Source organism: Petromyzon marinus, chromosome 10 (genome assembly GCF_048934315.1).
Source record: "Petromyzon marinus isolate PM22_M1 ecotype Great Lakes invasive population chromosome 10, UKy_Petmar_22M1.pri1.0, whole genome shotgun sequence".
Classification (NCBI taxonomy): Eukaryota; Metazoa; Chordata; class Hyperoartia; order Petromyzontiformes; family Petromyzontidae; genus Petromyzon; species Petromyzon marinus.
The window spans coordinates 9444481-9472377 of record NC_133676.1 but is presented as its reverse complement, the minus strand read 5'-3'; the positions used below and the strand labels follow the sequence as shown (position 1 = coordinate 9472377).

The 27897-nt window shown below is 42.4% G+C and overlaps 1 protein-coding gene across 2 annotated transcripts; it reads left to right on the top strand.

Annotated features, from left to right (window-relative positions):
* Positions 1–607: 607 nt before the first annotated feature.
* On the top strand, positions 608–27755 carry PSMD14 (proteasome 26S subunit, non-ATPase 14). 2 transcript variants are annotated; one of them, XM_032951382.2, is made up of 11 exons: positions 608–762; positions 2983–3037; positions 6453–6524; positions 10039–10158; positions 12243–12313; positions 13881–14031; positions 21622–21729; positions 21907–21981; positions 23405–23530; positions 24858–24920; positions 26577–27755. In XM_032951382.2, the coding sequence occupies exons 2-11, from the start codon at positions 2987–2989 to the stop codon at positions 26673–26675; spliced, it is 936 nt and encodes a 311-aa protein (XP_032807273.1). In that variant the 5' UTR covers positions 608–762; positions 2983–2986; the 3' UTR covers positions 26676–27755. The 2 variants fall into 2 exon arrangements, with proteins under 2 accessions (XP_032807273.1, XP_032807274.1); XM_032951383.2 differs by lacking the exon at positions 608–762 and adding an exon at positions 812–897.
* The last annotated feature ends 142 nt before the right edge of the window (positions 27756–27897 follow it).

Here is a 27897-nt window from a genome sequence, read left to right as displayed (position 1 = left end):
TAACGTGTTGAAAATCCGGGAAGCCAAAAATCAAGCTACAAAATGGGACCTTTTTTTGCCAATATCAAGATATAAAATAAGATTCCTTGCAAAATGTTTTCTGCTTGGCGTTTGAACATCTTAACACCTCCCCATAGAGGTTAGTCAGTTTAACACGTAGGCTTTCGTGACCAGTATTCATAATAGTTTTTTTGGGGTGTTAGATAGCGTAAAAATATTAATGTGTCGTTAATCCCGCCACCACCCGACACAGCCAATTAGTAATAGGGTTTGTCACGTAAACAGAACGTAGCCAATTCGTTACGAGTACAGCACACCGGTATGTTGGAGAGCAGAGCCACAACATTTACTTGTGTGCTCTTCTAACGTGTACCGGACACATTTATATATTTACCCGATCTCACCCAAAAAAAAGACCTGTATTATGGATCTTAACACCTGTTTTTTTTTTGCCAGAAATGTTAACAAAAAAAATGTTATTTTTTTTTAAACATTGTTATTCAAACAAAAAATATTGTTATTTAATTGAAAAAAAAAACAAAGGCTGTTGGTGTTGTCAATAAAGTTTCGAGATTTCAAAATTCCCCCTCCCTCCCTCCCCCCTGCTCCCGTCGTGCCCCTCGCTCCTCCGTTCTAATTTTTTTCTGCTCGTCATTCACCGACGCCGCGTCGCGTCGCGAAAAAAAGAACTGAAAACTCCTGCGTCTTTTTTAAGTCGGCCTTCTCCTTCTGGGTTGTCGCTCGCGCGCAAAAAAAACTATCGTAAGTCTCGCAGTTTAGTGTCGTTGCGTGCGCTCGCGCTTTGTGTGGTTGTCTTAAGACGCGGGTGAGAGGCGCGCGCGCGTACGAAGGCCGCGCGCGAGCCTCGGTCTTGTCTGGTCGCGCTGCCGGGTTGAGGTGAGCCCTGACCCCGCGAAGCCCCGTTTTCGCCGACTTACCCCAAGCAACCTCGCCTAGCCCACTAGCTCGTGTGTCACTATCATCGGGATGCACTATCTCTGGTCCACCTATTCCCAGTCGCGTTATTCCTGATTCCGTTTTTTTAAACAATCCCCGTATGCACAGTCACACTAACTCACATCCACTCTATACGCGATCTTAGCCCTGGCCTCCACATTCCCAGCCCCGGTCGGCTTGACTTGAAATTCCCCTTATCATAGTCCCTATACTGGCGGGCTCCATTTACAAAGTTCCCCTATGTCCAGCCCTTCTAGCCCAATCCCTCCAAGTCATAGTCTCCCTAATGACAGCTTGCTGATCCTTGTTATCACAAACTCCGGATTCCCATTTCCCCGGTTCATTCTAAATCGTATTTATTCCAATCCCGGTTCCCCTATACAGTACTCGATCCCCTTATTCCGGTTCCCTTAACCAACCATCGACCTAACTCGTATTACCCTTTATCCCCACTCACTATACCCAGTCTAAAAGATTCTGAGTCGCTCCAATGTCTAGTCTCACTTATCACGTTCCCCCTATCGGCCCTCATGTTGATCACTAATCCATCCATCCCCAATATTTTTTGATCCATTTTCATTCCCGTACTATTAATCATGCTCTTTCTGCCCCAATTATCCCGATACACATGTCTCTGTTTCTTGCCAGTTCCCCCCGAGTGCCATCCAATTTCTCCCCGCTATCATGCCCTGTTTATTTCCAATGTTACAACCCTGTTCCAGATCCTCCTGTCGGCCAATCTCCCTTGCCTTGGTACCTTTATGCCCACCCAGTCTCCCTGTCCCAAGTCCTCTTCTCTTTGATCTCCTTAACTCCGCCCAATGTTGCCTAAAGTGCAGATTATGAAGTTCATATAATTGTACTTGATTATTTAAACCACATCCCATGCAGTACATCTCGAGGTGCCATAACAAATAAGTATTTTAGATAATAACATGAGAATCACTCAGGATGGAACTGATAAACGTGACTCTGCCTGAAGCAGAAATGTCTGTTTGACGTAATGACTCGACAATACATTCCAAAGTTTACAGTACAATTATTCAATAATAGTGAGGTGAAATGTATTGGAGCACTGTAGAAAAAAAATGCAATGTAAGTTTTGTAGCCTTTCATATACTCTATATAACCTCACACCACCCATAAACTAAACCTACACCTGTCTGTGCCCCTATTTTCATGTAACACCATCTCGAAATTCAGTCACATTTGAATGCATTAAATTCAAATAGTATTGCCTTGTATTGCCAACTAAATTTACCCCGACCCCATGTAAACTTAAATTAACTGAAGTTATTCCTCAACCCAGCTAAGCTTATTATTAGATTCCAATACATAACTAACATTTACATGCGCAGCCTGTTTTGTCAATTCACTACTGGATGAGGGCTTCTCAGCTGCGGTTGAGCCATGAAGGTTATTTTCCCATATTTTCCATGACGATTGATGTTGGTTGGTGAAGGTGGAGGAAATACAGAATGGTTAATTTTACGACAATGGCCTCTACTGCCCAATACGTCTACTACACATGTATGCATAGTATTCACACATTAATGCGCAATGCAGGCAAAATCATGTTTAAATTGAGGTTTGACGGGATTGAGTTCATTTCCGGGCGCTTTCGTCACAGACCCATACCGAACACTACCCCTAAATCTACAGTATTTACAACTCTTAACACAATCCCAAAACCCCAACACTAACTGAAATCCTGTAAAATTACAAACATTTAATTCAAATTAAGTCACTGACACTCAAACGCGGATATAATTTTTATAAAAATTCGTCCATTGGTCATTTTTATTCAGCAGCATAATTTTTAGTTTGACTTCAATTTACCTTATCCCGGCTAAAATATAATGACTGGATCACATCCAGGCTTAACCCTGCTTTACTTCCAAGGTCTGACAATTGGGTGCACTCAGTGTGATTTTGAAGGTTCCGACTGCTGTGGTCTAATTACACTTTTAATTTTTGAACGCAGAGTGTGGTACATAAGTAATCATTCATCCTTCTGTTCTGCAGAGCCATGGACCGGCTGTTGAGACTGGGTGCTGGTGGGATGTCGGGGCTGGGCCAGGTACTGTTTTGATCCAACTCTCAGCAACAGCCGTTTCATAGTGGCACTTGTTTTTGTGTATATGTTCTTGGTAGTCCACGATGCTATTACCCCTTCAACCATTATTTAGATTGCCTTGTAAGTGCAAATTGACATTTACACCTCTAAGGGAAACTCATTCAAAGAAGTTACTGGTGTTTATTGTTTTTTACATCTAAATGTTGGTTTAATCACCAGTGTGTGTGCTGCTCTTATTTGGTGTCCATATTAAAGTGACATTCTGCATTTGTGAAGTGCATATTTTTTTGGTGTAAGTGGATCGTATGAAAGACTAAGGAGCTTATAAGCAATTAACTATTCAACACAACGTTGCAGCTCAATCCTATCATCACAATAATTTACACTTTTTTCTGGGTCTATATGTAAAAATCCACAAATCAGATTGCCGTGTATAGAATTTGTATTGGTTATATGTTTATGGTATACATGTGCCTGTCAGTGAGTGTAAATGCATTATATACCATATATTTCACTTTTATTATTTTATTTCGAAGATATTTGTTTCAACTCTTTCAAAGTTCTGTCACTAGTTATGCACGACAGTATTACTGTGTACTGCACACAATTTCAGACCTATATCTCAAACTGCAGGGTACAATAATTAATTTTAGCACATTTAGTAAGATTATTTTTTGTCTATTAAATTAATTTGGCCTTCCTTTTGGCTTACTTAAATAGAACAGCGGGGGGGGGGGGCTGCCATGCCCCACTCTTTAAAGCAGGCACTGTTATTAATGCGTTGGCTTTGAATTTGTGCGGGATTCTTTTTCTAATTAAAATTCTTTGTATTTAATGTAATAAAATGTCATTTGAAAGTTAAATTATTTCCCCCCTATGTTGATATTACTGTTAGTATACAATGCAATGATTAAACTTCCCTCCCGCCCTCCCCTGTGTGGAATCGAAGAGCTCATTTGTGGGGTGTGATATTGAAACAGCGGGCGGTCCCAGGCAGGAAGCACCAGGCCTCGTTAGCTAGCCGCGCCTGCTAATCCGCTGGCGACATGCCGCATGCTCCTAATCACTGTGTGGGGGCTAACATCTGCTCCCCAGGGCTGAGCGCTGGTCTGCCTTGCACGTTGAGGGCTTTCTCTGTTGCTTAGAGCGTCACGTCCTAAAGTCTTCATCTTAACGCGTAGCGCCGAGACGGGGTCTGATGGGTTTTAATTGTGGTCAGCTTTTTCATTAGCAGGATATGTCTGAAATGCTTTGTTGATATAAACGTGGCACTTTGTGTGTTCGTTTATTGAGATGACTGCAACCACGATCTAGCATGTAAAAAACTAAACTTGTGCAGTAATGACTTTGAGTATGGCACTCAATTCACGAAATGAAGCAGTTATGACAAACGTAGTCTTTTTTTAAAATGTAAACGCCAGTTTCAAAAGCAATTCTATAAAGCAATTACCAAGATATGTTGTTCCATATTACTTTAGAAACATAACTGAGCATTGCATACATGGTCTTTCTTAGCCATTTAAAGTAATGATTGTTGCTTTTTAAATCAATGCTATTTAGCCATTAATTTTAAAATAGTTATAATTCACACTAAACTGTGGCCATATTGTTCTTAAAAATATATTAAAACACATTCTCCCGCAATGTTTTGTTGAGTGAAGGCAACTGCAAAGTTGATCGTAGGCAGCAGCTTCTTATGGCTGCATAATATAGGAGTGTAAACAACATGCCATCTGTAACGTGCTGCCAAGCAGCCGTCCGGAAGTGCAGAGCCGATAATTGGCTACTCGGGAGCTAATTTGAAATGAGTCGCTGGCGCAGCAGGGATCCTGGATAACTGGGGGCTGCCATCGATTTTTTTTGGAAGCAGAATTTGTTTTTCACCGCTGTTCTTATTAATCTCAACTTCTCAAAGCTGTTTGAGTAAAAAAAAGTTGTGCTGTAAAGGTCTTGGCATTGGTGAGGTTCAGACAAAACTGTGAAATTTGATTCCTAAAAATGGACAGCAATTAAGAAACTTAGGCAGCTTATGAAGTTGGTGTTGGACCTTGATTTAACTAATGATTGCTGAATAACTTGTATACTGAAATCTAATTCCTTAACTTTTATAATTATTTTACTTGTTTTTTTCCTCCAGCTAGACATACGTGTGCATAGCTTTGTACCATATTTTAAAGTTGTATTTATGAATTGCGATTACGATATTATTTTGACCACAATCATTAAAATCCATAATGTAATCCTTTGTTTCACAGCCCACATCCCCAATTGTTAAACAAGTGATTATGTATTACCTTTTGGCTTGGCACACACTCCATTTGACCTATGATGCATCAGGACCTGTAGCAAGACCAATCGATAAACACTCTCATCTTGGTAGCAGACATTCTGCAAATAATTGACTGGTGATGGCAGGACCGTGAGAGATCAGACCGGGTACCATACTTTACACTTTTGTATTGAACATGCTACTGCATGCTTTGCCACAACATATTATTTTCGCCTTAGAGTCTGAAAGAAGTGGTTTCCTGATAGCGTGTACTTTTGGATAACAAAATAATTTGAACATCATTCAGCCAGTCTAGAGCACTCCGACGTGCAGACTTTCATCTGCTGGTAATCCTACCAACCCCTCTGGTTCGCTGCAGTGGCAGAGGGTTTGTCATTTTAGGGACCATCCATTTAGTATGTAAGCATGGAGGGTGGAGGGTGTTAAAATGCGTTAATATTATTCATCCTTGATCGTTTCTGCGTGGATTAAATATCGGCCGTTCTATAGGATTCGGGGGGAGGGGGGTGCGTCAGTCGTATGTACGCAGGTGGGGGGGGGGGGGTGTAAAAAGTCCGCGTGCGTACAGGGAGAGGGGGAGGGGTCAAGTTTTGACAGATTTTTGCTTACGTATTAAATGGATGGCCCCTTACTTGAACATTATGGAACCATCTGCCATTATGACTGCAGTTATGCCCTTTTTAAAATCAAGTTTTTAATTATGCCTCAATACGTTTCCTTCTTGTAAGGCATTTTAAAATTAAGCATGGCTCATAAGAAAGATGTGTGTGCTGTGGTTGAATGCTGTATGATATTCATTGTCGAATGCGGTGTGAGGAATGCAGAATAGCAATATTGAAACGTGCCCTGGCCACAAAATTCAAGTTTTATTATTAAAATGATAATTATGGTATTATTTGATCATGGTTGATGCAAGTGTTATTTCACAGCTTTCAAAACAATAATCTAAAATACTGTATACGGTAATGTTAACTTAATTCTGTAATACACAGGCTATATTTCATCAATGAGAAGTTATCCTTCACTCTTATGTCAGGCAGGTGTGGTTGTAAGTAATTCATATTACATGGCGTTTATCAGCAGTTCCCTCATTTCATATTCTCCGAAATTGTTTCTGTTCTCTTCTAGGGCCCTCCTAGTGATGCCCCAGCAGTGGACACAGCTGAGCAGGTGTACATCTCTTCTCTGGCCTTGCTCAAGGTTTGTTATTGTTCACACGCCTTGTGATTTTTGTCGCTGCAGTAGAATTACTCGAGGGGCGTACTCACATTGAAACACACAGTGCAGTTTGGTTTCTCTGGTGAGAAAATAGCAGACATAGCTAGGTGGTTGCTACATCGGAGGATTGTGGGAGATGGTAACAGCTTGGGGGGAGGTCTTCATCCAGCAGAGGATTGATCGTGGCTGATTGTGATAAAGATGAACTCGGTGTACATAAGTGCCATTATTAATCACACATAAGCCAAACCTACTTTGGTTTGAAATGCACTATATTGACTACCCTGAAGTCTGTACGTAACCCTTATGACTATGATCATTCACTCTCATTTATTATTCATACAATTTAATAGCTTGTCGACTATTTCCAGTTTGTTATTGAGGTTTATGCTGGTGAAACACCACATTATCTTTTGGCAACACCCGTGCTGTGTTCACCACCAGTTATGTTATTTAATGCAGGACAAAACACACGTCACGCTGGTTCCCAACCAGGACAGCTTATTCCAAGATGAAATAAGCAATGCACTCCATATGTGTGAAGTTTTGAAATGCAGTAGCATATAGATACTTATACATCTCCAGTAAATTGTCGCATTGAAGGTCTTGTTGGCCAATATATTTATTTCCGGATGAAATGACATGGCATGTGAGGCTTATATATATTTTCTTCAAATATTGAACAGCATTTTTAAAAATAACATTTTGATTTAAAAATTCTTGCATGCAGACCTCAAGTTTGCGTCATCGGCATCACAGATTGACTGAACTGCATAAGTCGGTCATGGCAAAACGTGTTCATATTTGTTTTAAGATAATTGTTTTCGAAATCGATTTAACTATTACAAAAATCATGGAATCAATAATAAAATCAAAATTCGATTCCAGTAGTGATTGAATTGATTGGCACGTGCAAAGTTCAAACTGAACGGCACATTTGGATGTGATTTGTCAGCAGCAGCAGGCATTAGCAGCCAGCAGCCAGGCTCATCAGTCACAGTCTGATATATTCCGCATCATAATGAAACGTAACATTCCAGTGTATCTGAAGAGGAAAGTTTTGAATTTGTGAATGTTACCTGCTATAACTTATGGATCCGAAAGGTGGACACTTGTGAAGAGGATGGAACATATGCTCAAAAGAGCACAACGATGCATGGAGAAATGCATGCTGGGGCGTTTTTCCACTTTTTTTATAAAAAAATGCACATTTGCTCTCTGAAAATCTTAAACATTACAGCCAGACTCTTGCACAGAAGAAAGCTTATTTTCCAGTTCCAGGGGTTTAGCAACGCAACAGCCATGACGTCACCAGCTCGTCATCATGCATCGCCTGCTTTTTCCTGGAGTGGAGCGGCACACAAATAAGCCAAATGTTTTCTTCATTTTGTTCTCGCACTGCACTAATTTCCAAGGCTTGTTGTGGCTTATGCAAGTGTAATATTGCAATTGTGGCTGCAATTGTACATGCTGCATGCATTGCTTTTTCAGTAATGTGGTGTTTGATGTGTAAAGTTGTTAAGCTGTGTTATAATTTTCCATGATTAAATTATAGTTAACGTTTTTTTATTTCCTGTGTTGTAATATTATGTAATGGCATACCATGTAATTTTAGTAATGCATGATGGTCATTATCAGCCATGATCTGTCTACTGCTGGATAATGCTGCCCCTCAGCTATAACTATTTCTTACAATCCTAAAATGCAATAATCTACTCCACCTAACACATGCATGTGAGCCCATTTATTTGCTCCATCTCTTGGGTGGATGTATTTGGCATCCAAAGAAGCATTCCTTTCTTTGGCTGCTGCCCTTCCAGCTCTAGTTGGCATCAATTGCAGCGCTACTAGTGCTGCGCCTGCCTTTTCAGTCGCTCATGCATATGCATCAGCGATGCATCTAGCGAATAACACCACCTTCTCCAGGCGGTGTATTTTGTGCTGCTAATGTCGCCGTTAACATATTTCCAGTTCACCTGGCTCGAATATGTTCCTGATGCGCAAGTTTGTACGGCGTTAGAGGTGAACTGGAAAGTACCGTACTGAGAGACAGAAAGTGCAACACGTGGATTCGAGAACCTATGCAGGTTAAAGACATAATTTTTACTGTTAATAAAGTACGTGGGCTTAGATAGGACACGTAGCAAGAAGAGATTATAGCCAGTTGATTAGAATAACTACTTAGTGTCAGCCAAAAAGTGGGAAAGCACCCAAAAAGAAGTCCATTCCTGAGATGGAGTGATGAGATTCCAACATATTCAGGTATTGGCTGGATCGTTGGACCAAGAAGGATGCCGACAGCTTGGGAAGGCCTTTATCTAGCATTGGAAGGCCTTTTTCTAGCATTGGATTGTTCATATTTGATGAGGATGAACAACCTAGTTACAAGTTTATTTAATTTAATAATGCCTGGGCCACCAAATAACAAAGGCAAAACAATCAAGTACAGGAATTAAGGAAATATAAATCAAAACCAAAACACTGCATCCCATGAGAAATCCAATATATTGCAAAGATAAACCAATGTTAATACAAAGTTTAATATTAAATTCCCTTAAATGTACATCCGCTTGGGCAAACTAATTCCAGACTGATCACACCGCATATTACAAAACTAAGCTACCGAAGCATTTGAACAGATGTAGGTGTACTGTCGTAGTAATATGTAAACAAACAAGATAGATGTCACATCATTGCAAGTGAAGTTATCATAAAGAATCAACAGTTTAGCGTCTCGTGGTGGTGCAGGTCGTGCAAGGTGCACGCTGGGCCCGACTGTCTGCTGGGTTGGGTGTGGCGGAGTGGCCCGCCACGCCCCCCCCACTGCAGGGGGATGGAGTCTTCACACGTTGGATATGAGTATTGATCGGCCTGGCCTGCCGGAGATTGGAAGGGACAGGATCGCAAGGGATCACGAGCTGTTGACAGTTTTTTGTCGTTTCTTTTCTCACTGTTGATTATTGAGCCCGTGCAAGGCAGAGTTCAGAGCAGCAAAACAAATTCTTTAAACAATAAAAATGCCAAAATCTGTTGCCTTCTAGCCAATAGTCAAAGTATATCCGATCAAGGGTAACTCATGACAAATTTAGAAGGCTTATCACTTGTACACACATGGATCGGAAAAGCATGGCGGACTCAGGTCTACACTTTTTTAGCATTTTTTTTAATGGTGTACCTCAAATTAGTTTCATGTTTATTATAAACACACCTATACAAACGATATGTTTTCACCCTTCTCTTTGTTCCACAGCTGAGTGTGTAACTTATAATCAGTCCCATCTGTTGTGCCCGATTAATGTTCCTCACACTGTTGGTCAGATTTGTTTTGATCTACAATTGTGACTGCTAAGGACATTGACTCACTGGGAAACAATTATTTCTTGTGCTGCGATTATGAGTGCGCGAAGGTGTAAAGTGAAAGCAGTATAGTTTTTGCTTCACTTGTGAGTAAAGTGGCGGTTTAGTGTTGACCAACGAACCTTTATCCAACTCGCAGATGCTGAAGCATGGGCGAGCAGGTGTGCCGATGGAGGTGATGGGCCTGATGCTGGGAGAGTTTGTGGACGACTATACAGTCCGCGTCATTGACGTTTTCGCCATGCCGCAGTCCGGCACGGTATGTGTTCTGTACGGCATTGCCGCACGAGTTCACACCAACATGTGCACACACAGACAAATAACATGCTCTGATATGTGCGTAGAACACAGGCGTGGTTTAAAGTACCTTATAAACAATGTTGACAATTTCATTGTTTTTCATTCTGCATTGTGCAGTGAAAATGGTTAAACAATTAATGTGAATCTTTACACATAGTCAAAATCCTGTGTCAGGCTATCTTGGGTTTGTGGTTGCAAGAGGTGAGAAAAGCATTTTCCAATTGTTTCTTCGTTTATCTTGGCACTTAATAAACACCTAATGTAAGTGTGGAGTATTTAAAACAGCAGTGAAGTGTTGTGTTGATGGCATAGCATAAATGTGTAATGTTATGGGTGTAAATGCCCATATCTGTTGTGGGTTTGGGTATTAATTGTCTTGACCATTGCACACAGGATGATTTAAGACTCTTCTACAAATGTTACATTTGGCTTAAAGTAGGAAATTAGTTTATTTAATATCAAAGTGAAAACGGTGCATTTTTATATATATTGCACACCACGTATTTCTTTCCTGCTTATATGAACAAATTTTAGGTAGTGGCTAAAAGTCTTAGTGTTAATCTAACTCATCAATGGCCATTACTCCACTTTACTTGCTAAGAGCAAACGCATGAAGATGTCTTGTTTCCAATTATTTTAAACCTTGGAAAATGGCCAAATACAAGCTGAGTAAAGCGGAATTTGAACATGTGTCTCGACAATCCCTGCAGAAAGTACCATACCCGTGAGTCGTGGTTTCCTTATTTCTTGGCTATGATCATGTGTATTATTTGTGATGGGGTAAGTTTACCCACCGGTATATAAAATTGCACCTGGCATGGGTGAGAAGTGCAGCTCAGCATAAGCTGTGAAAACCAATTGTAGTCCTGCCTTTGGTCATACAGCAGTTGTCAAGGTGAGCAACAAGCCGCCTTAAAATTGACCGTGTCTTGAGTACAACGGAGCACAACGGGGCGACAATTGCCACGCATCTGATCTCGAGCGGGCGCCTGTAGGAGACGCTGGCGCGCGGTCACACCCGGCGGTTCGTGGCCCGGTCACCCCCTGCTGCGGCCCGCCTGCAAAGGTCGCGTTAGCGAGCCGTGACTGAACATGAACCCGCCCTGTTGCCTGTCTCTCCCTCTTACGTTCACCATGACCACGGCCAATGATTTTCTTTCTCAGTGACAGGTCACATCCATGGCAGAAAATGTCACTTTTATTTGTTTACATTTTTAATCAATGTTTATGAGCGTGTATGTGGTAGTGTTGCTGTCGTTATCACCAATACTTGGTGCGGTAAATGAAATTTGTCTCGGAATGTTATACACGTTTATTTTAACATAGTCACATTTTTGGCAAAGTGCAGCATGTAGACAATGTGTTTGCTATGTGAAGTACACCACACTTACTCTTTTGTTGGTGAAGCATCTGACTTCATTGCAAGATACTATTAGATTTATGTTTATCTGATGTTTTGTTCAAATATAATATAGGATATTTTTACACAATTATACTTCCGTTCAAATACAAATCTTTTTTTATTCCACTGCCCACATTGTGACAGGTATTTAAATATATATTTAAAAAACAATTGCTATTTTAAACCATTTTCGGTCCTTATACATTTTAGCAAACAAAGCTTTGGGCAGATATGACAAGAAACATTTTCACACTCACAGCTTTAAAATCCTATTGCATTTAGTTCTTGTCTAAATTAGATTTTATGTAAAAGAATGCACTTTGTTTTTCGTTGAGGATTTTCATTTCCATGTGAGTTGTCAATTAGTGTGGTCTTGAATCGACTACGATGATTTGACTTTCCTCATTGTGTTCTCTTTGAAAACTTGATATGTGTGTTTTTAATAAACCCTGTTTAAACGGTAAAACCAGTTTTGGTGCGCATGCATCACATGATGCTGAGTAGGTACTGCTGTAACCATTAATGGATTTCAATCGTTCTGCACATTAATAGTTTTCATTGAGCTGGTTTGTCGATTTCCCCCTCCCTCCTCCTAACGAATGTGCTCAGTGATAGAGCGCGGATTTTGTCTTATCGCGCAGGGCGTGAGCGTCGAAGCCGTGGATCCCGTATTTCAGGCCAAGATGTTGGATATGCTCAAGCAAACCGGCCGGTGAGCTTTTGGCTTTGCAACCACCATCGCCAAAGCATTTTTTTTTTATGGAAGCAACTCGCATAACATTGGCTACCTTCGAAATAATGTATTTATCTTCTTTGGTTCTTTTGGTAAAGTCACGTAGAATGAGAATAAAATAACAAATTAATAAAATAAAATAACACAATAAAATTCTCACGACGTTTCGGCCACAACACAAGTGGCCTTCTTCAGGTGAAAGGAAATGACCTGTCGGGACGACAGAGCTTCAATGTCGTCCCGACAGATCTGTTCCTTTCACCTGAAGAAGGCCACTTGTGTTGTGGCCGAAACGTCGTGAGAATTTTATTGTGTTTTATTTTATTAATTTATTATTTTATTCTCATTCTACGTGACTTTACCGAAAGAACCAAAGAAGATGAATCCTTGCAGTCACGAAAGCTTTAAATCGAAATATAATGTATTTACTTTGTGCAATGCATGCATTTAAGAAGCAACACGTTGAAGAAGACAAAACGGATATTTAAAACAAATGTTCGCTTGACATTGTCCTCGCTTATCTACGGCTGAGCATGCCTCATCGTGTGAGCATCTCTGGCCAGACCCCGGCAGCCCCCGTAGCTCTCGGCACTCACACCCAGCCATTCTCGCTCCGTCATCGGTTTGTCGGACACCCAGAGCCCTGTCTGTACTTGCCGACCCCCTGGCTGCCAGGCTTTCCCCCCCCCCCCCCCACCATGCCCCTTTGCTTGGGGAAATTACAATCAGTAACGAGAGGCTATCTGCATAAGCTGTGAAGATTCAGTCCCTCCCCTGCTAAACACTACCACTGCCACTGCTGCTGTGCAGATAATTGAACTCTTAAATGGTCTGTGCCGTTCGTTGCGGGTGAGGCCAAGGTGCTAAAACATGGGATTCACGGACTAAGCTCTGCTGGTTGGGAGCACTAGAACACTGCTGACTTTTCGCCTGCCATTGACTTGCCTAAGGCTGTAAAGAGTGCAATATCTCATTGTTTAAAGCATGGTAGCATACAGTGATTATTTATTTAATCTACCTCTAATTTTGTGACTACGCTATATATTGATTGCTCATGACTACCATTTAATATTGTCGTCATTAACATATTTGCAATCATTCATGCGTTCTGTTTTTAACGATTTCTAACTAGGTTTGGATGTATTTATTATTTAATTCTGTCCATAATGGGGGGGGCATTATATCTCTCGCAAAGATGATCGAATATGAACGAACCTATTGTATAAAGTTGTGTTGCATATATGGGCTTACCCAATAGAAAACCGGTCGCATCAATCAAAAGTTCCCCAAAACCTGGAGACAAACCAAAGGGAAGAGGACTTTGCAAATATGCAAGTCCCTTTTGACCTCACAGGTACCCGTCGGCTTCCATACTGAGAAATAAATACATCTGAAGACAGATTTTTTAGGGAAAAGTTACATATACCATGTGTTTGCATGATATTTTCAGAACTTGTTTACAAAATCTTGTACTACACAGCGCATTATTGTCAGGTACACTCAGACGAAGAGAGAGAGCCAAGACATTGTGTTTCTCTACCACCAGGCCTGAGATGGTGGTCGGGTGGTACCACAGCCACCCGGGGTTCGGCTGTTGGCTCTCAGGTGTCGACATCAACACACAGCAGAGCTTTGAGGCGCTGTCGGAGCGAGCTGTCGCCGTGGTGGTCGATCCCATCCAGAGCGTCAAGGGCAAGGTATCGCTTTGAGTTTACTCGGCCTGGCCCTTTTGTGTTGTCTGTTTTTCTGAACACGCGAGCGAGTTTTCATCCTGCCTTTAACCCTGGCCATCCCAGAACGTGAGTGATTTTTTTTCTTTAGAGCAATTGACTTAATTCCAATTCCATCCAGGGCTGAGCTTTGGAAAATAACCCCCCCCCCCTATTCCTGATTGGGCTTTATGAGGTCTGGAAATTGTTCCATGAGAAATTTATATCCAATGAATGAACTTCACTTCTCCTCAAAGCATAAGACCTAGGATTCTCATACATGCCAATGTGTTGTACGTTTCAATAATATTATATTTTGTGCACACTTTATTCAGTATCTAAACAGCAAGGAAGAGAGACCATATCCTAGCCATACCTGTCAGCATGGTGAACAATTTATTCAAAGGAAGTGCTCTGTGATTATGGCACAGACACTTCAGCCAATGCCTGGATGTGCGCTCGGCAAACTGTGCAGGCATACACTGCTTCCAGCCCCCAAGCAGCTCCACAGCCTCCCTGTCTGCAGCAACATATAGTGTCTTCAGGTGGTGCATCAGATGGGAGCCACAGCGGCCTGGGTATTGATCATGTAATCAGCTAGGTGGAAGAATGTCTATCTGGTAACCAGGAGGGTTTAGGTTCTATTCCTGAAGCGGGCAGTGAAAATGAAGATGCCTCTTCGGGTTGTGTGGTTATATAGGTGGTGTATTTGTGTATTTCCTTAGCTTGGGTATATTAACGAGATATAAGATATCATTCGAGCTTCGGTTTTGGTCATAGTTTGTGGTCACATTTTATTTTAATGTTGGACAAATGTTTCTCTCATGATGTATACATCCCAAAAGTAAATTTCCTTTGTTCTAAATGGCTTTCAGTTGCCTGAAAACTGCACAATGTGGCAACAGCTTATCATTTGGAATATGGAGAATCGTGTTTAGGAAATGCAATTTTGTTTTTACCTTGTGAAGTGCGATACATTAATGGGTGCCCTTTTCACACCTTGTTATTTGTTTTTTTTTTTTCTTTCAAATAACACACGTATAAACATAATCCTTTTTGGTGTCATCTCATTTAAACAAAGTGCCGCTTTTGAGTGTTTTCTATGGTCATTAACAACAAGACTTAATAACAAAACGCCAGCTTCGAGAACGAATAAATAACCAGAAAATACACATTGCACACACGTAGGTAGTAGATACATGGATACAGTGTATACGGACGTATATAAAATCATGATGTCGGATTGAGAGCTGCGACAGCTCTCTGTAACGCACAGTAGCAGGCCTGGCCACTGCTCACCACGAAGCTTTAATTTGTGAGGTGTGAACGCCTGTAGGTTCTATTCTCACCTCTCACCGGGCATGTGGAGAGGGCTGCTGCCGAGATTGCAGGTGAATGTCCATCATCTAAGTCGGAGTAATACATAAGAGACCCTATCTTCTCCTCTCGTTTGCCAAAGTGCCATAGCTCATCTGCCAGCCGTCGTGAAAACGACTATAGTTATTTTTAATGTCAGCTGTACATTCTGGGCGGCGGAATGATTTGAAGCCTTCAAAGTCTTTTATCACAAAGGTTCATTAAGCCCTTAATGTGCTAACCATGAAAATATCTATTTTGGATCTGACCCATTTAATGGCATGGTTGAAATGGTTTAAAATGTTGCATGTGAAGTGTGGCATTTGCATTGTATAATTCTCTCGCAGTTTTGCATACACAAACTGAGCCGCTCTCTCTCTCTCTCATGCCTCGGTAATTTACAATGTCTTAGCTGCTCTAGGATGCACACGTCTGCTGGTATCCCTGCAGGGCTGGCTGTCGCATCACATCCCTCCCATCCTCCTGATGTCTAACAAGTTTTTGAAACATTCTATATGTTAAAACAAAGTGTGGTTTGCGGAGGATTTAACCAATTGCCTCTGGCTGCACTGCGTAACGGCTGTGTAGCTGGAAGATCATTTTTTTTGTGCTTAACGTGGGATTAGCGAGATTGAATTTTAATACGGATTTTTTTTTCCTACTTGCATCAAAGTCAGTTTTGAGTATTTTTTTCCCCTTTGTTTTATGTCGGCTTGCAACTTGCCACAATCTATCCAAAGTTTTTACATGTTCCTTAATGCACATTTTACATTAGACAGTCGTAGGTACACTATTACGTGGATACACATTTCCTGCAGACAGAATTTCAGCATGGTATAACTCGACACCATAAAGTGCAAGTTGAGTTGTATGCGGTAATTACACACATTTCAGTGTCTTCTCCAGTAAAATGTTTATTACTTTTGAAAAGTGAATCAAGTAAAAGCATTCGTTTGATGATAGTGCAGATTATGGGACTTTTAAACATTACACTGGACGTATTGAGGTAGTGAAGGTTTGCAGTGTGCGCCAGCCAGAATCACCCCTTGCTGTCAAGGCAGGTCTGGGAAGTCCATCGTGCTGCTCCCTCTGATGATCTCTCTTCTGACATAATGCAGCTAATCAGCCCGTGGACGTCAAGAGTGCTGTCCACACCACCGCCTGTTAGCGTGCTCCTCAGCAGCATCTGGTGACATTAGTTTATAATGAGCCATGTATCTGAACCGTGACCATACGAGACCTCAAAAGAATATGTAGTTATTGCATAACAGTTAACGTGCCTCTCGGTAACCTTGCTAAAGTAGGTGCATAATGAATACTTTGTTTAATACGAGCAATAGATGATAATGTACATATGTGAACCGAGGAAAACTATTAGTAAGAAAAACAAGATACTTTATTTCATACTCCACAAGGCGCAAATCACTTCGGATTCTGAATCACGATCCTTACATGTTGAGTGTATAACGTCAACATTTATATAAAGTTAATGTTAGAATTGAAAAAATAGTTTGCAGGCATTTAATTGCGGACAAAAACATTGCCATACTCAATCTTTACACGGTTGACTGATACAGCTCATCAGCAGAATATTAAACCTCGCAAGGTGTCACGAATGCCAAATGGTTGTCGTCGGTCATCTCAACTTTTCATATTTTAATCGTGAAGCCGACTCGATTGTTACACTCGCATTGGAGGTACTGCTCAGCCGCTCGCACGGTGTGCTGGTCTCTGCCCTCTCCAGCCTGGCAGTACCCACCCGGTTAGTCGCTACCGCTGCCCATGACCTGCCACTCACCCCGTCCCCGGGTTTGGTGCAGGTCAGCAGTGGGCCTCCGGGAGCCGTGACGTCCCGCCATGTCGATGCCGGCGACGCGCGTAAAAATCGGCCACTTTAAGTGCTAAATGTCAGCACTCAGCCGTGCAGCCTCTCTGCGCTGCTGCCGCTCAGTTTGGCGCGAAAGGTGCTCTGGGATGGTGCCGAGTCCCTACCCTTTTTATTTATGGATTCTTTCTGGTTGGGACTTGAGAGTTGGGGTGGTTGGGGTAAGATAAGAGCATTGTTTGTGGGAAGGGAATTGATTTTTGTCGTATTTTTTTAAGTATTGAACATTTTTTATATATATACACAAAGAACCGTCATGCATGTGCAAATGCAACTTGCTAAATTGTATGTGCCGAAACCAAAGTCGCAGTGAATGTACCTTGACTGAGGCTTTATTAGCTTGCATGTTTTGTTGGATTAGACGTGCTGCCCATATGCACTGGCTGCTCATTCTTGCAAGAGCGATTGTTTCCATCGATATTCTCAAATGTATAGACGCTAACCACTTGGGTTAGAAGAGCGCTTCAAAAATTGTTGACCATGCCGCAGTGAATCACTTTGCGAGATAAAACTGGACTTGATTGAAGGTTGCGAACGTGGCTATTTTAGACATGCAAATTAATTTTTCATGTTGAATTCATTTTTTTTGTTGCGTAGATCTTTACAATGGAAGGCGATGATTCGCCGTGGATTTATAATAGAGCGCTGGGTTTATGTGCCTGTAGTGTGTTCACAGCTTGTAGCGTAATGGATACGCGATACACACAGAGCGGAGTGTGATTGTGAACTGCCCGAGGCCACAGTGCCACGGTGAGCCCCGGACCAGCTGCCACCCGCTGCTCCCCCCTCCTCCAACCACCCACCCAGCGCTGCCGCCGCTAAAAACTGGGCCCCAGCGGCCCCAAAGCACAATCTCTCAGCCATGCTTGAGCCTTCGGGCGGCAGCAATCGTTCAATCCCTTACAGGCCAGCGACCTTTAACCAAACCACCGTTAATAATAGCACCGAAGCACCAAAAATGGTACACAAACGTGCAGATGACACCTTTTTATATGTATAGTGTACAGTACGTGTACATTCGTGCTGTATGTCATTTTTATTTTTTTATATGATCCTATTTTTGCAATGCATCTGATAAAGATGGCTTAAGTTGGTTTGACACCAAACTTCAGTCATCTTTCGGAGATTAAATGTTTATTGTATTCATGAAATAACAATAAATAATTGTTATTTTGTAAAGGTTACTTAAGTTGGCATGCGACACAAAAAAAGGCGTTAAACTGCACATTGTTCACAGTTTTGTTGAAAGTATATATTTTTTAATATCGATGATTTATTTTCATATTTAAATACCACTTTTAACCTGCTTGCTGTATATTTGATAGTAAAAATGTGTCACTGGCGTGTGTTAACCTGTAAAGGGTTAAAATAAGCTATTCGGACAGGGCCAGGTTAGATTACATCCCTGGAAGCAAAGGCAACGCGTTGCAGCAGCAGCAGCAGCGGCAGTGGTGGTGGTTTTATAATCTGCACGAGCATTGCCCGGGCAGTGTCACCGCGCTTCCCGCCGCCTCCTGTCATTTCATACAGCAGGCGGAGGGTGTAAGAGAAAACTGGCTTGTTCATTTCCGCCATAGGTTCAGAGAGTGTGCGTGTTACACTGCAGTTATTGGCATCTGTGATGATATCGGATTGATCACGGAGACCTTGATACCGCCCATCAGATTGCGCCTGACAGGAACACAGCAGTATTAGATTTCACCTGATCGGGTGTGGAACGTTTACTAATTATCCGTCGGCAAAACAAAATATATTTTGAAAAAATATTAATTTCTCTGGCAATACGTTTTAGTTTTATCGAACGATAGGTATACTTTTTAGTGGCTTTAATTATTTTGTGTAATTCACATTTAAATATGATATACTTCTGTTTTTTATTGACGTGTATATACTTTAGGAGGCCATTTGGCGAATATTTGCATTTATATAAAAACAATTATATCTGCACGTTGTTACATTTCGTAGAAATGTTTCAAATTGCGGCTCAGTGTTTTAGTATTTCACCATAAAATTCCAGCACAAATGGGTAAAATATCCATATGGCTAAATTTTATCCGTGACGATCAGGCGTGCTTTGCAGCTGCTTTAACGTTAATTAACAACAAATACAGGGGGAGCCCTCGACTCTTAGCTCAGCGGTGTCGCGCGGCTGGAGGTTTGAGATGCGCAAGCAGGCTAGGAGCTCGCGTTCCCCGCGGGCACAGTTCACCCGTGCGTGTTCCACGCCGTGAACGAAGAGGGGAGGAGATTTGTGTGTGGGGGGAGAGCGTGTGTGGAGGGCTGGCATGCCTCTGGATAAAACTACATCGTCGTCGGTTAGATACTTAAAATGTGCAGTGCAGAACAGCCGTGGACGATGCAACATGTTAAACAAAAAGCGATATTGTGGACCTTGCATTCACACGATCACCAATTTTAATTATAACCTGTTCCTGAAAACATGCCAGATGCAGTAAGGGTACATTAACACGGGGCCATTTTTTGTCATGAAGATTTTTAAGTAAAACTGTTGCTTTTTAAAAATGACTCTCGAGGAAATTATGCTGTCATATGTTAGCTACAATAAGCAAGACCACCGCATTGAACATTTGCGCAAGTTGTAAAACTTTAGGTATATATATTTTACCTCTTTGCTATGTCACATCGATTGTAACAAAGTTAATTTCAGAGTTTTTTTCCAAAGCGTTATGCTGCGGCAATCTTGGTCGATCAGTGTAACCCCACGCAACGCTCACGTTTGAGTCCAAAAACGCGCGCCTATTTGCATGCTCACCCGCCCGCACACGCACCCACTCCAGTTCAAAGTCCTCAAAAAATGCAGTGCCTGGGCACAGTTGCTGGCAGGCTTTACCGTAATGAGTTCTCGAGTCAGGCGTGAAGCGGTTCACATGTGAATGTAACCGTTACGAGAACGGCACCCAGCGCAAAAATTGCCCCAGAACTCACGCCCGAGGTGGATGACACTGGGAGAACAGCCCCTGCCTCTCCCCCACCCCCTACCCTCTCTGGCCTTGGCCTCGGCCTCAGGTGGGAGGTAAGGGTGGAGGGGGGGTGGCTGTGGCGTGAGGGTACGGGTAGCCGCCCTGAGGGGGTGGTTGGAGAGTCGCCTGCCATTCAAGGCAGCAGGGCCGGTCTCTCAGCCACACGGCATGTGCGATAATGACGGTTTAATTAACACCTCAGCTTTCCTTCCCCCTTCGTCTGAGCTCATTAGTGCACTGGAAAAAAAAATCCCTCCCTCCTAGAATATGGTACTCGCAGGCTGTCTGAGGTTAATGAATAGCCAAACTGCCTGATTTTTATTATTTCTTTCAGAAATGGTAATTTTTACAACACCAAAAATATCATTTGTTGTCCTTTTACAATTTAAACAAGGGTATGTAAGTAATTCCAAAAAACATTTTTTGGGTAAAAAAAAACTTGCAAAATATCTGTCAATTTGAAGTTTTGTAAACTTAATATATCTGCTGAACATTTCAAGTCCTACCCGGACATGAAATGCTGTGATAGATGTTACAATGCCTTGTGAAAAGAGCTCGATGCGTATAAGCAAAATTACATTAAACTCCTGCTGAGATGAAGATTGACTGTTAATTTTAATGTCATCCATTTTCCTGTGTTGATTCCCAAAATACCCAGTTTTTACTCTCAGGGTTTCAATGTGATGGAAGTTAACATTATTAGTTTGGAACAATTACATTTCAGTCGTGATATATCCATGTGGGGGGCTGTACATACACTGATGCATTTAGTTAAATGTACATATATTTTACTTAGAAAATGTACCGTGCAAAAATCGAGTTTTGAGTTAGTGAGTAGTGGATTGGAAGTAGATATAGCGGAGGGAGGTTTTTTTGGGGATTGGCACGTTGAGACTCGTACCCGAGTCATTTTCTCATTCTTGTCTGGGCATGCCAACGAAGAGTAAAAAAAATATGCTATTGGAGATGGATCATCAGGAGGTGTCCTTTTTTGTATCTGGCAAATAGCATTGGGTATAACTTTATTTCCGAATGTATCGAATAAAAGTGGAGATAGGTGAAAAAGAAATGTGGTATTTAATTTTAGAATTCATTGTTGAAAACCAGGTTTCTGAGGTTAGCAGTTTCATTAATATCATTTTTTATTTCTGCATAGTTTGTGCAAGGTGTTACGAAAGTCGTGTTCTTTTGCAGCACTGTGTATATCGGCAGCATTTGCCTCCGGTGTAATTTCGAACGTCTTCTACGTGCGTGTGAAGTCTCAATGCAGTCCTTGGGCTGGTGCACCACTGAAACAGCAGGCTGAACAGGAATGCAGTGTCGCGAGAGGCTGTAGTTTGCATGTCTTCACTGCAGGTTGTCATCGATGCCTTCCGACTGATAAATCCCAACATGATGGTGCTCGGACATGAACCACGCCAGACCACTTCCAACCTAGGCCACCTCAACAAGCCCTCGATCCAGGTACATCGACAAGCCCTCTCCCTCACACGCGTCTTTTTGAACCCCATTTGAATTGCTTTCGTCGGATGCCATGACGCGGCGCTGATTGCTTCCTTTCTGTTTTTCCTTTATAAGTTACGTTGTTTTACGCACGTTGATTTCACTTATGGTCTAATATATTATATATATTTTTTGCAGGCATTGATTCATGGGCTCAACCGGCACTACTACTCAATATCCATCAACTACAGGAAAAACGAGCTGGAGCAGAAGGCAAGAGCGTATTAATACATCGGAAGATGGTGGTGTGCAGTGTCTTAATCGTAACCAAAGCGTTATGCTAACGGTGGTTGCCCTATCCCGTAATCGGCACCTTTGAGGAAGTTTAAGCCACCCCCTCTGGCAAACCATGAGTGGCTAAAGAGATTGAGATTTAGTGGAGCTCAAATGAACACACATCTGTTATCACTTTTCTTTATTTCGAAAGTTAAATACATATACAATCGATCCATTATTTCATAACATTTGAAAGGGTTACTTAAATTTTCTTGTAAATATATGTTAAAGAAATGTTAATAGTTTGCAATAATCTAGGGAATAAAAGTAAAACATTTTACCAAAGAGAATTATTATTAATTTTCATAGTTTAATTTTCATGATTTGCTTTTAATCCTAAACTTATTGCACTATTTATAAATGCTAAGCTAATTGATTTTAAGTATCAATACCATCATCAGTTATTGCGACTCTTGATGAATTGCAATATAAATTGAGAATACACACATTTGGGCCCTGCGCTTCTCATTTACTCAATTATTCACTTTCTAGCCAGTGCTCCCTTACATAAGTGTTTGACTGACAGAACCTTTTAAAAAAATGCCTAAATACTGTAATTAATAAGCTCTCACCAGCTTCCCATTATTAAGCAAAGCATCAAAGCACTGTATCAATATTATGTTTTTTTTCCCACTACCAAAAGTGTTGATTGCTTCAGTATTGAGCGACACACTCGACAATAATGCAGGAACTAAATATTCTCACGAAGATGTTTTTTTTCCGGCTAGTACATACCGTGGATGTATGCATGTCTACGCGTTTGCCGTATCTGCCTGTACGTGCGTGTGTCTTCGTGCGAGACGTCGTGATGTTAGCACACTGCGGCGGGGTTGATTCATAGCTACCTAGGTTCCCTTGCCGAGCGTCTAGACCACGAGTGGGTAATCCGTAACTGAACCAGGCCCAATCCTCCCTGAGGTCAACAGAAGCCAAAGTAATTACTGTACCTAGTGTGGTGGCGTTAGCAACAGCCCTGGGGAGGCTCGGGCAGCTGAGCGTGGGGCTGGCCATGCTATCCCATTGTCCTCGGCAGGTGCTCTTCAACAAGAGCAAAATGGAAGCGCTTTACGCGCGTACGTGGCGTCGGCGGTTCGCGTACTGCTTTATGAACCCGGTGACTTGAGTTCAATTCCCAGCCCCAGATAAAATCTTTGGCAAGTGGTTCTTGAACCTGATCAGGGCTTCCCCGAGGTTAAGTCAGCCTTAAAAATTACTAGCTGCACATTCTATGATTATCAATACGAGCTAAACAGAGGTGTCCTGGCGCAGCGTTGATCACACCTCTTAGTAGGTGCTCACCAATAGCGCTTGCGCGAATAGTCTATATGAGACTGTGACTGATCTTTGCCTTTGTATGCAGATGCTGCTGAACCTACATAAGAAGAGCTGGATGGATGGCCTTTCCCTGCACGAGTACAACGAGCACTGCAAGCTCAACGAGAGCACCGTCAAAGAGATGTTGGATCTGGCCAAGTGCTACAATAAGGTGGTGGCCGGGTTGCTCACGCAGAACTCCTCAAAGTGGCTCATAGCGATTGCAACTTTTTCATCTGTATATATGAAAGGAAAATGTGAAAGTGAAATACAAATGTGTTGCAGGTCTAAGGCGTTCTTTGCGCAGCATTCCTTTATTATTTCAGTCGTTTACTGCCGTACGCACCCTAAAAGTTGTGTGTGTCTGCAGCAAGCGCATGTATGTGTACCTATGGACGCGTGCGTGTGTGTGGAGGGAGCAGTAGTGTAGCGGTTAGCGCGCTGCGCTACGAACCCGGCGACCTGAGTTCGATTCCCGCTCACGGCCAACACCGGTGACGATTATTTGAACCGGTCCTGGGCCTCCCCTAGGTCGACTCAGCCTCAAACGAGTAACTGGTGTGGTGTGTGAACATCGCCACTGGGGAGACAGGCGGCCAGGCGTGGTGCATCCGAGTCCCGGGCGAAGCCGGGTAGTAAAGCTAGTTATATAGATAACTTTACTCTGAGTTAGGTTGCAAGTTCAAATTCTCTCCAGCGTCAATGAAATGAGTACCACGTTGTGGTGAAGCTAACGGTGGTTGCCCTATTGGTAGACTCTCACCCCTGCCATAGCAATGTGGAATTTCCATCACTAGCTTCAGTGCTGTAAACATGACATGAGTACTGCCTCAATGGTCATTTGAGCAACAAGTCACTTTGCTTTTAATATAAATTAGTTGATCTGTACATTTTTGTTTACTTTTAAAGGGTTTGACTGGTGCTAAATGTATACTAATGGCTAACGTTTAATATACCCTTTAGACTCTTCATCTATAAACATTGTATATATATCAGTGAAGGCCTCATGGCATATCGTGCATTATATAACTGTTATATTCCTGGTTCTTTTGGTAAAGTCACGTAGAAGGGAAATAATAAAAAAATAAAACAATAAAATAAAATTCTCACGACGTTTCGGCCACAACGCAAGCAGCCGTCCTCAGGTGAAGAAACAGAGCTGCCGGACGCTGTCTTTCCGACAGCGTCAATCCCTGCAGTCACGAAAGCTTTAAATCGAAATATATAACTGTTGTTCACTCAATCTCTGTCCACTATATCTCTCTGCTATGAAGAAGGGCTATTGCTCTAAATATCACTTGTGTGTGTATATATGTGTGTATATTCCCTCTTTGGGGGCAGTGCTGTTGACGAATTTATGGAGGGTTTTTTTGGTTATTTGTGCTCGCGCGCCATTTCCAACGCCAACGCAGCACCGCTATATTCTGTTTTAGCAGGAAGGGGATTTGGCGGATATGAAACCTCGTACTCATCACAGTTGTTGCCTTGGTCTTTTCTAGGCTGTTGAAGAGGAAGACAAAATGACTCCAGAGCAGCTGGCTATAAAGAATGTTGGCAAACAGGTAATTTACGTGCATTGTGGGTGCGCACACTTGTTTGGTCAAACGGTGTTTTGTCTTAATGTGGGGTAATTGTGCCTGGTTTCTTTTAGCTACGATACATTTTGATACACATACGTGGACAGAAGATTACTATAAATTACGTCTCTCCTTCGGACTCCCAACTGCAACTCTCGCACGCCACGCGAAAAAAAAAAAAACATGATCTGAAAACCTAATTGTTATGTTTTTTTAAAGCACAACGCAGTGTTGCTACAAAAGTGTGCATTTGATTTGAGATTGCATTCCTATTGATTCGAATAGGTACGCATTTGCTCAAAATGCATCCCATTGGACTGGTTATTATTTACGAAAGGCTTTCAAGCAAAATCCGGAGAAATGCAATTTTTGGTAACGTTAACGGTACGCAGAAGGAATTGCGTCCTCTATCGTAGCACCTGCTGTCTGCGTACGCCCACAAGAAGCGAAGTCGCTCTTAATTAAATGTCTCGTTCAAATTGCGAAATTCGTCGACGGCTGCAGACAAGCGTTTGGGTGCTTCGGCATTTGTTGTACCAACGTTCACAGTCCCCACCCCTCGAAGGGAAGACGAGCAAAGTGATGATATATCCAGAGTATCCAACGTCATCTTCAAGTGTTGTGCAGCAGACCTCTCAATATGTGCGAAGAAGCCAATTTTGGATAGTTGACATTTTATGTGTGCAAACTGATGTCGCATACGGTAGATGTCGCATGCGGTAGATGTCGGGGTAGATGTCGCATACGGTAGATGTCGCATGCGGTAGATGTCGCATGCGGTAGATGTCGCGGTAGATGTCGCATACGGTAGATGTCGCATGCGGTAGATGTCGGGGTAGACGTCGCATGCGGTAGATGTCGCATGCGGTAGATGTCGCATGCGGTAGATGTCGCGGTAGATGTCGCATGCGGTAGATGTTGCATGCGGTAGATGTCGCATGCGGTAGATGTCGCATGCGGTAGATGTCGCGGTAGACGTCGCATGCGGTAGATGTCGCGGTAGACGTCGCATGCGGTAGATGTCGCATGCGGTAGATGTCGCATGCGGTAGATGTCGCGGTAGACGTCGCATGCGGTAGATGTCGCGGTAGACGTCGCATGCGGTAGATGTCGCATGCGGTAGATGTCGCATGCGGTAGATGTCGCGGTAGACGTCGCATGCGGTAGATGTCGCATACGGTAGTTGTGCATGTCAATTTCTCCGGGACCACCACTTGGAGATTGGCTTTCGTTGTACAGATTAATAAAGTTAAACATGCTCGGAGTTTTGTTGGTGTATGCCTCCATTGTTCATGATGCAATTGTGTGCGCACGCAAGTGCAGGCTAGGGGGGCGGTGTATAAAAGCAACATTTTTTTAAATCCAAGTTGTATATATGAATGAAGGAGTGACACTAATTAATCTGTGTTTTACTTAAACGTCCCTCGTAACACATGTGGACAGCACATAATGGACACCTTGTATTTTTTCACTCCTAATGCATTTTAACTTTTCCTGCGGGGCTTGTCATGTATTAATAAATCCGCTCATTGCTTTGCACTCTGAACGAATTGTGATAACTACGAGCGCAGTTCATTTATTGTTTTAATTGGCATGCTTTCTAACGAAGTGAGTAAAATGTGCTTCTGTTGCCTCTCGCAGGACCCCAAGCGACACCTAGAAGAGCACGTGGACGTGCTGATGTCCTCCAACATCGTGCAGTGCCTTGGGGCCATGCTGGACACTGTTGTCTTCAAGTGACGAGGCTCCTGCTCTTCGAGACAACAATTATTAATTAAATGCCACTGATTAGGAAAAATTGCCCAGCCTAGGGTTTCCAGAGAGCACACATCATCACACATCCATTGTGGCCAAACACACTTAATGGACAGAAAGACAAGCTAGAGTTTCCCAAACCGCGTTTGTCGTGCCCCCCCCACCCCCAACCCACCGCAAAGGAGCTTCCTTAGCATGTTTTTGCCATTGTTTTCTATTCAGATGCAAATTAATGTTGTTAAAGCATCACATGGAATCTGATTGGGAAATAAATGTAAACCTTATCATCATTGTGGAGTGTTGGGGGGTGGGGGAATTGACTTTTTGGAGAACATGTGACTCAAGTGCTTTTGCCTGTCGGTTCTGTCCTCGTATTTAAATGCACCTGGGTCACTTCTCAACACGGTGGCAGCGTGTTAAACTAGGGAGGCTCGATGTGCTTGTCAAAGTGGACTGGTGTTTGTATCTCTTACTGCTATGTACGATGGCTAAAGCCATGCGGCAAGGGCATGACGATCCATATGTATAATAAAATAACGGTCACTTTCCTGAAAAACACAAAAGTATAAGCTTGCCTTTCAAAGACGTTCAGTTTTTGCCACCAAATTTGAATTTTATTTCCCCTACGCCCCCCCCATCTTACTGGCTGTGGGTTTTATGCAGCATGCATACGGCGCATAGTGAGAGTTGCGAGGACATGTTTGATCAAGGTGTGATGGAGCAATAGAAAGGTTGAGACGTCCTCTCTCTGCGGCGTTGGAGTCCCCTTGTGTCTCAACCTATGTAAAGGTGAATGCTGTTGAAAATCTTTTTGAATTTTAAGGTTATTAAAGTATCTGTAATACCCACGACGTATATTTACACAAAAATAAGCAACAAGCCTTATAGTTTACACTCGAAACAATTTTCTCGTTCCATCGACGAGTCTGTCGCTTCATTTCTTTTGTGGCCGTTTTACTTTTGATCGTTTTAACATCTTGACGTTTTAACGCAGTTTGTGTACACGCTGCGAAAAGGTGGCGTTCCATATAAAAAATAAAAACAAAAGCAAGACAAAAGAAACAATCTCATCAAAGTTTGCGCATCTCCCATGGCTTCCCCCCCCCCCCACACACGCCTCGCTTCACCGTCTATTATGCGTCGTGTTAAATTGCACGCACCTAATGCCCGTAACGCCTGCTTTGGTTATTAGCCCTATGCGTCTTGG

Bases quoted from the DNA above. Each gene is read 5' to 3' on its own strand.
- PSMD14 (XM_032951382.2), top strand. From the start codon at position 2,987: ATGGACCGGCTGTTGAGACTGGGTGCTGGTGGGATGTCGGGGCTGGGC. The intron at 23,531-24,857 runs GTGGTGGCCGGG...GGTCTTTTCTAG, and splicing joins TGGCCAAGTGCTACAATAAG to GCTGTTGAAGAGGAAGACAA. The intron at 24,921-26,576 runs GTAATTTACGTG...TGCCTCTCGCAG, and splicing joins TAAAGAATGTTGGCAAACAG to GACCCCAAGCGACACCTAGA.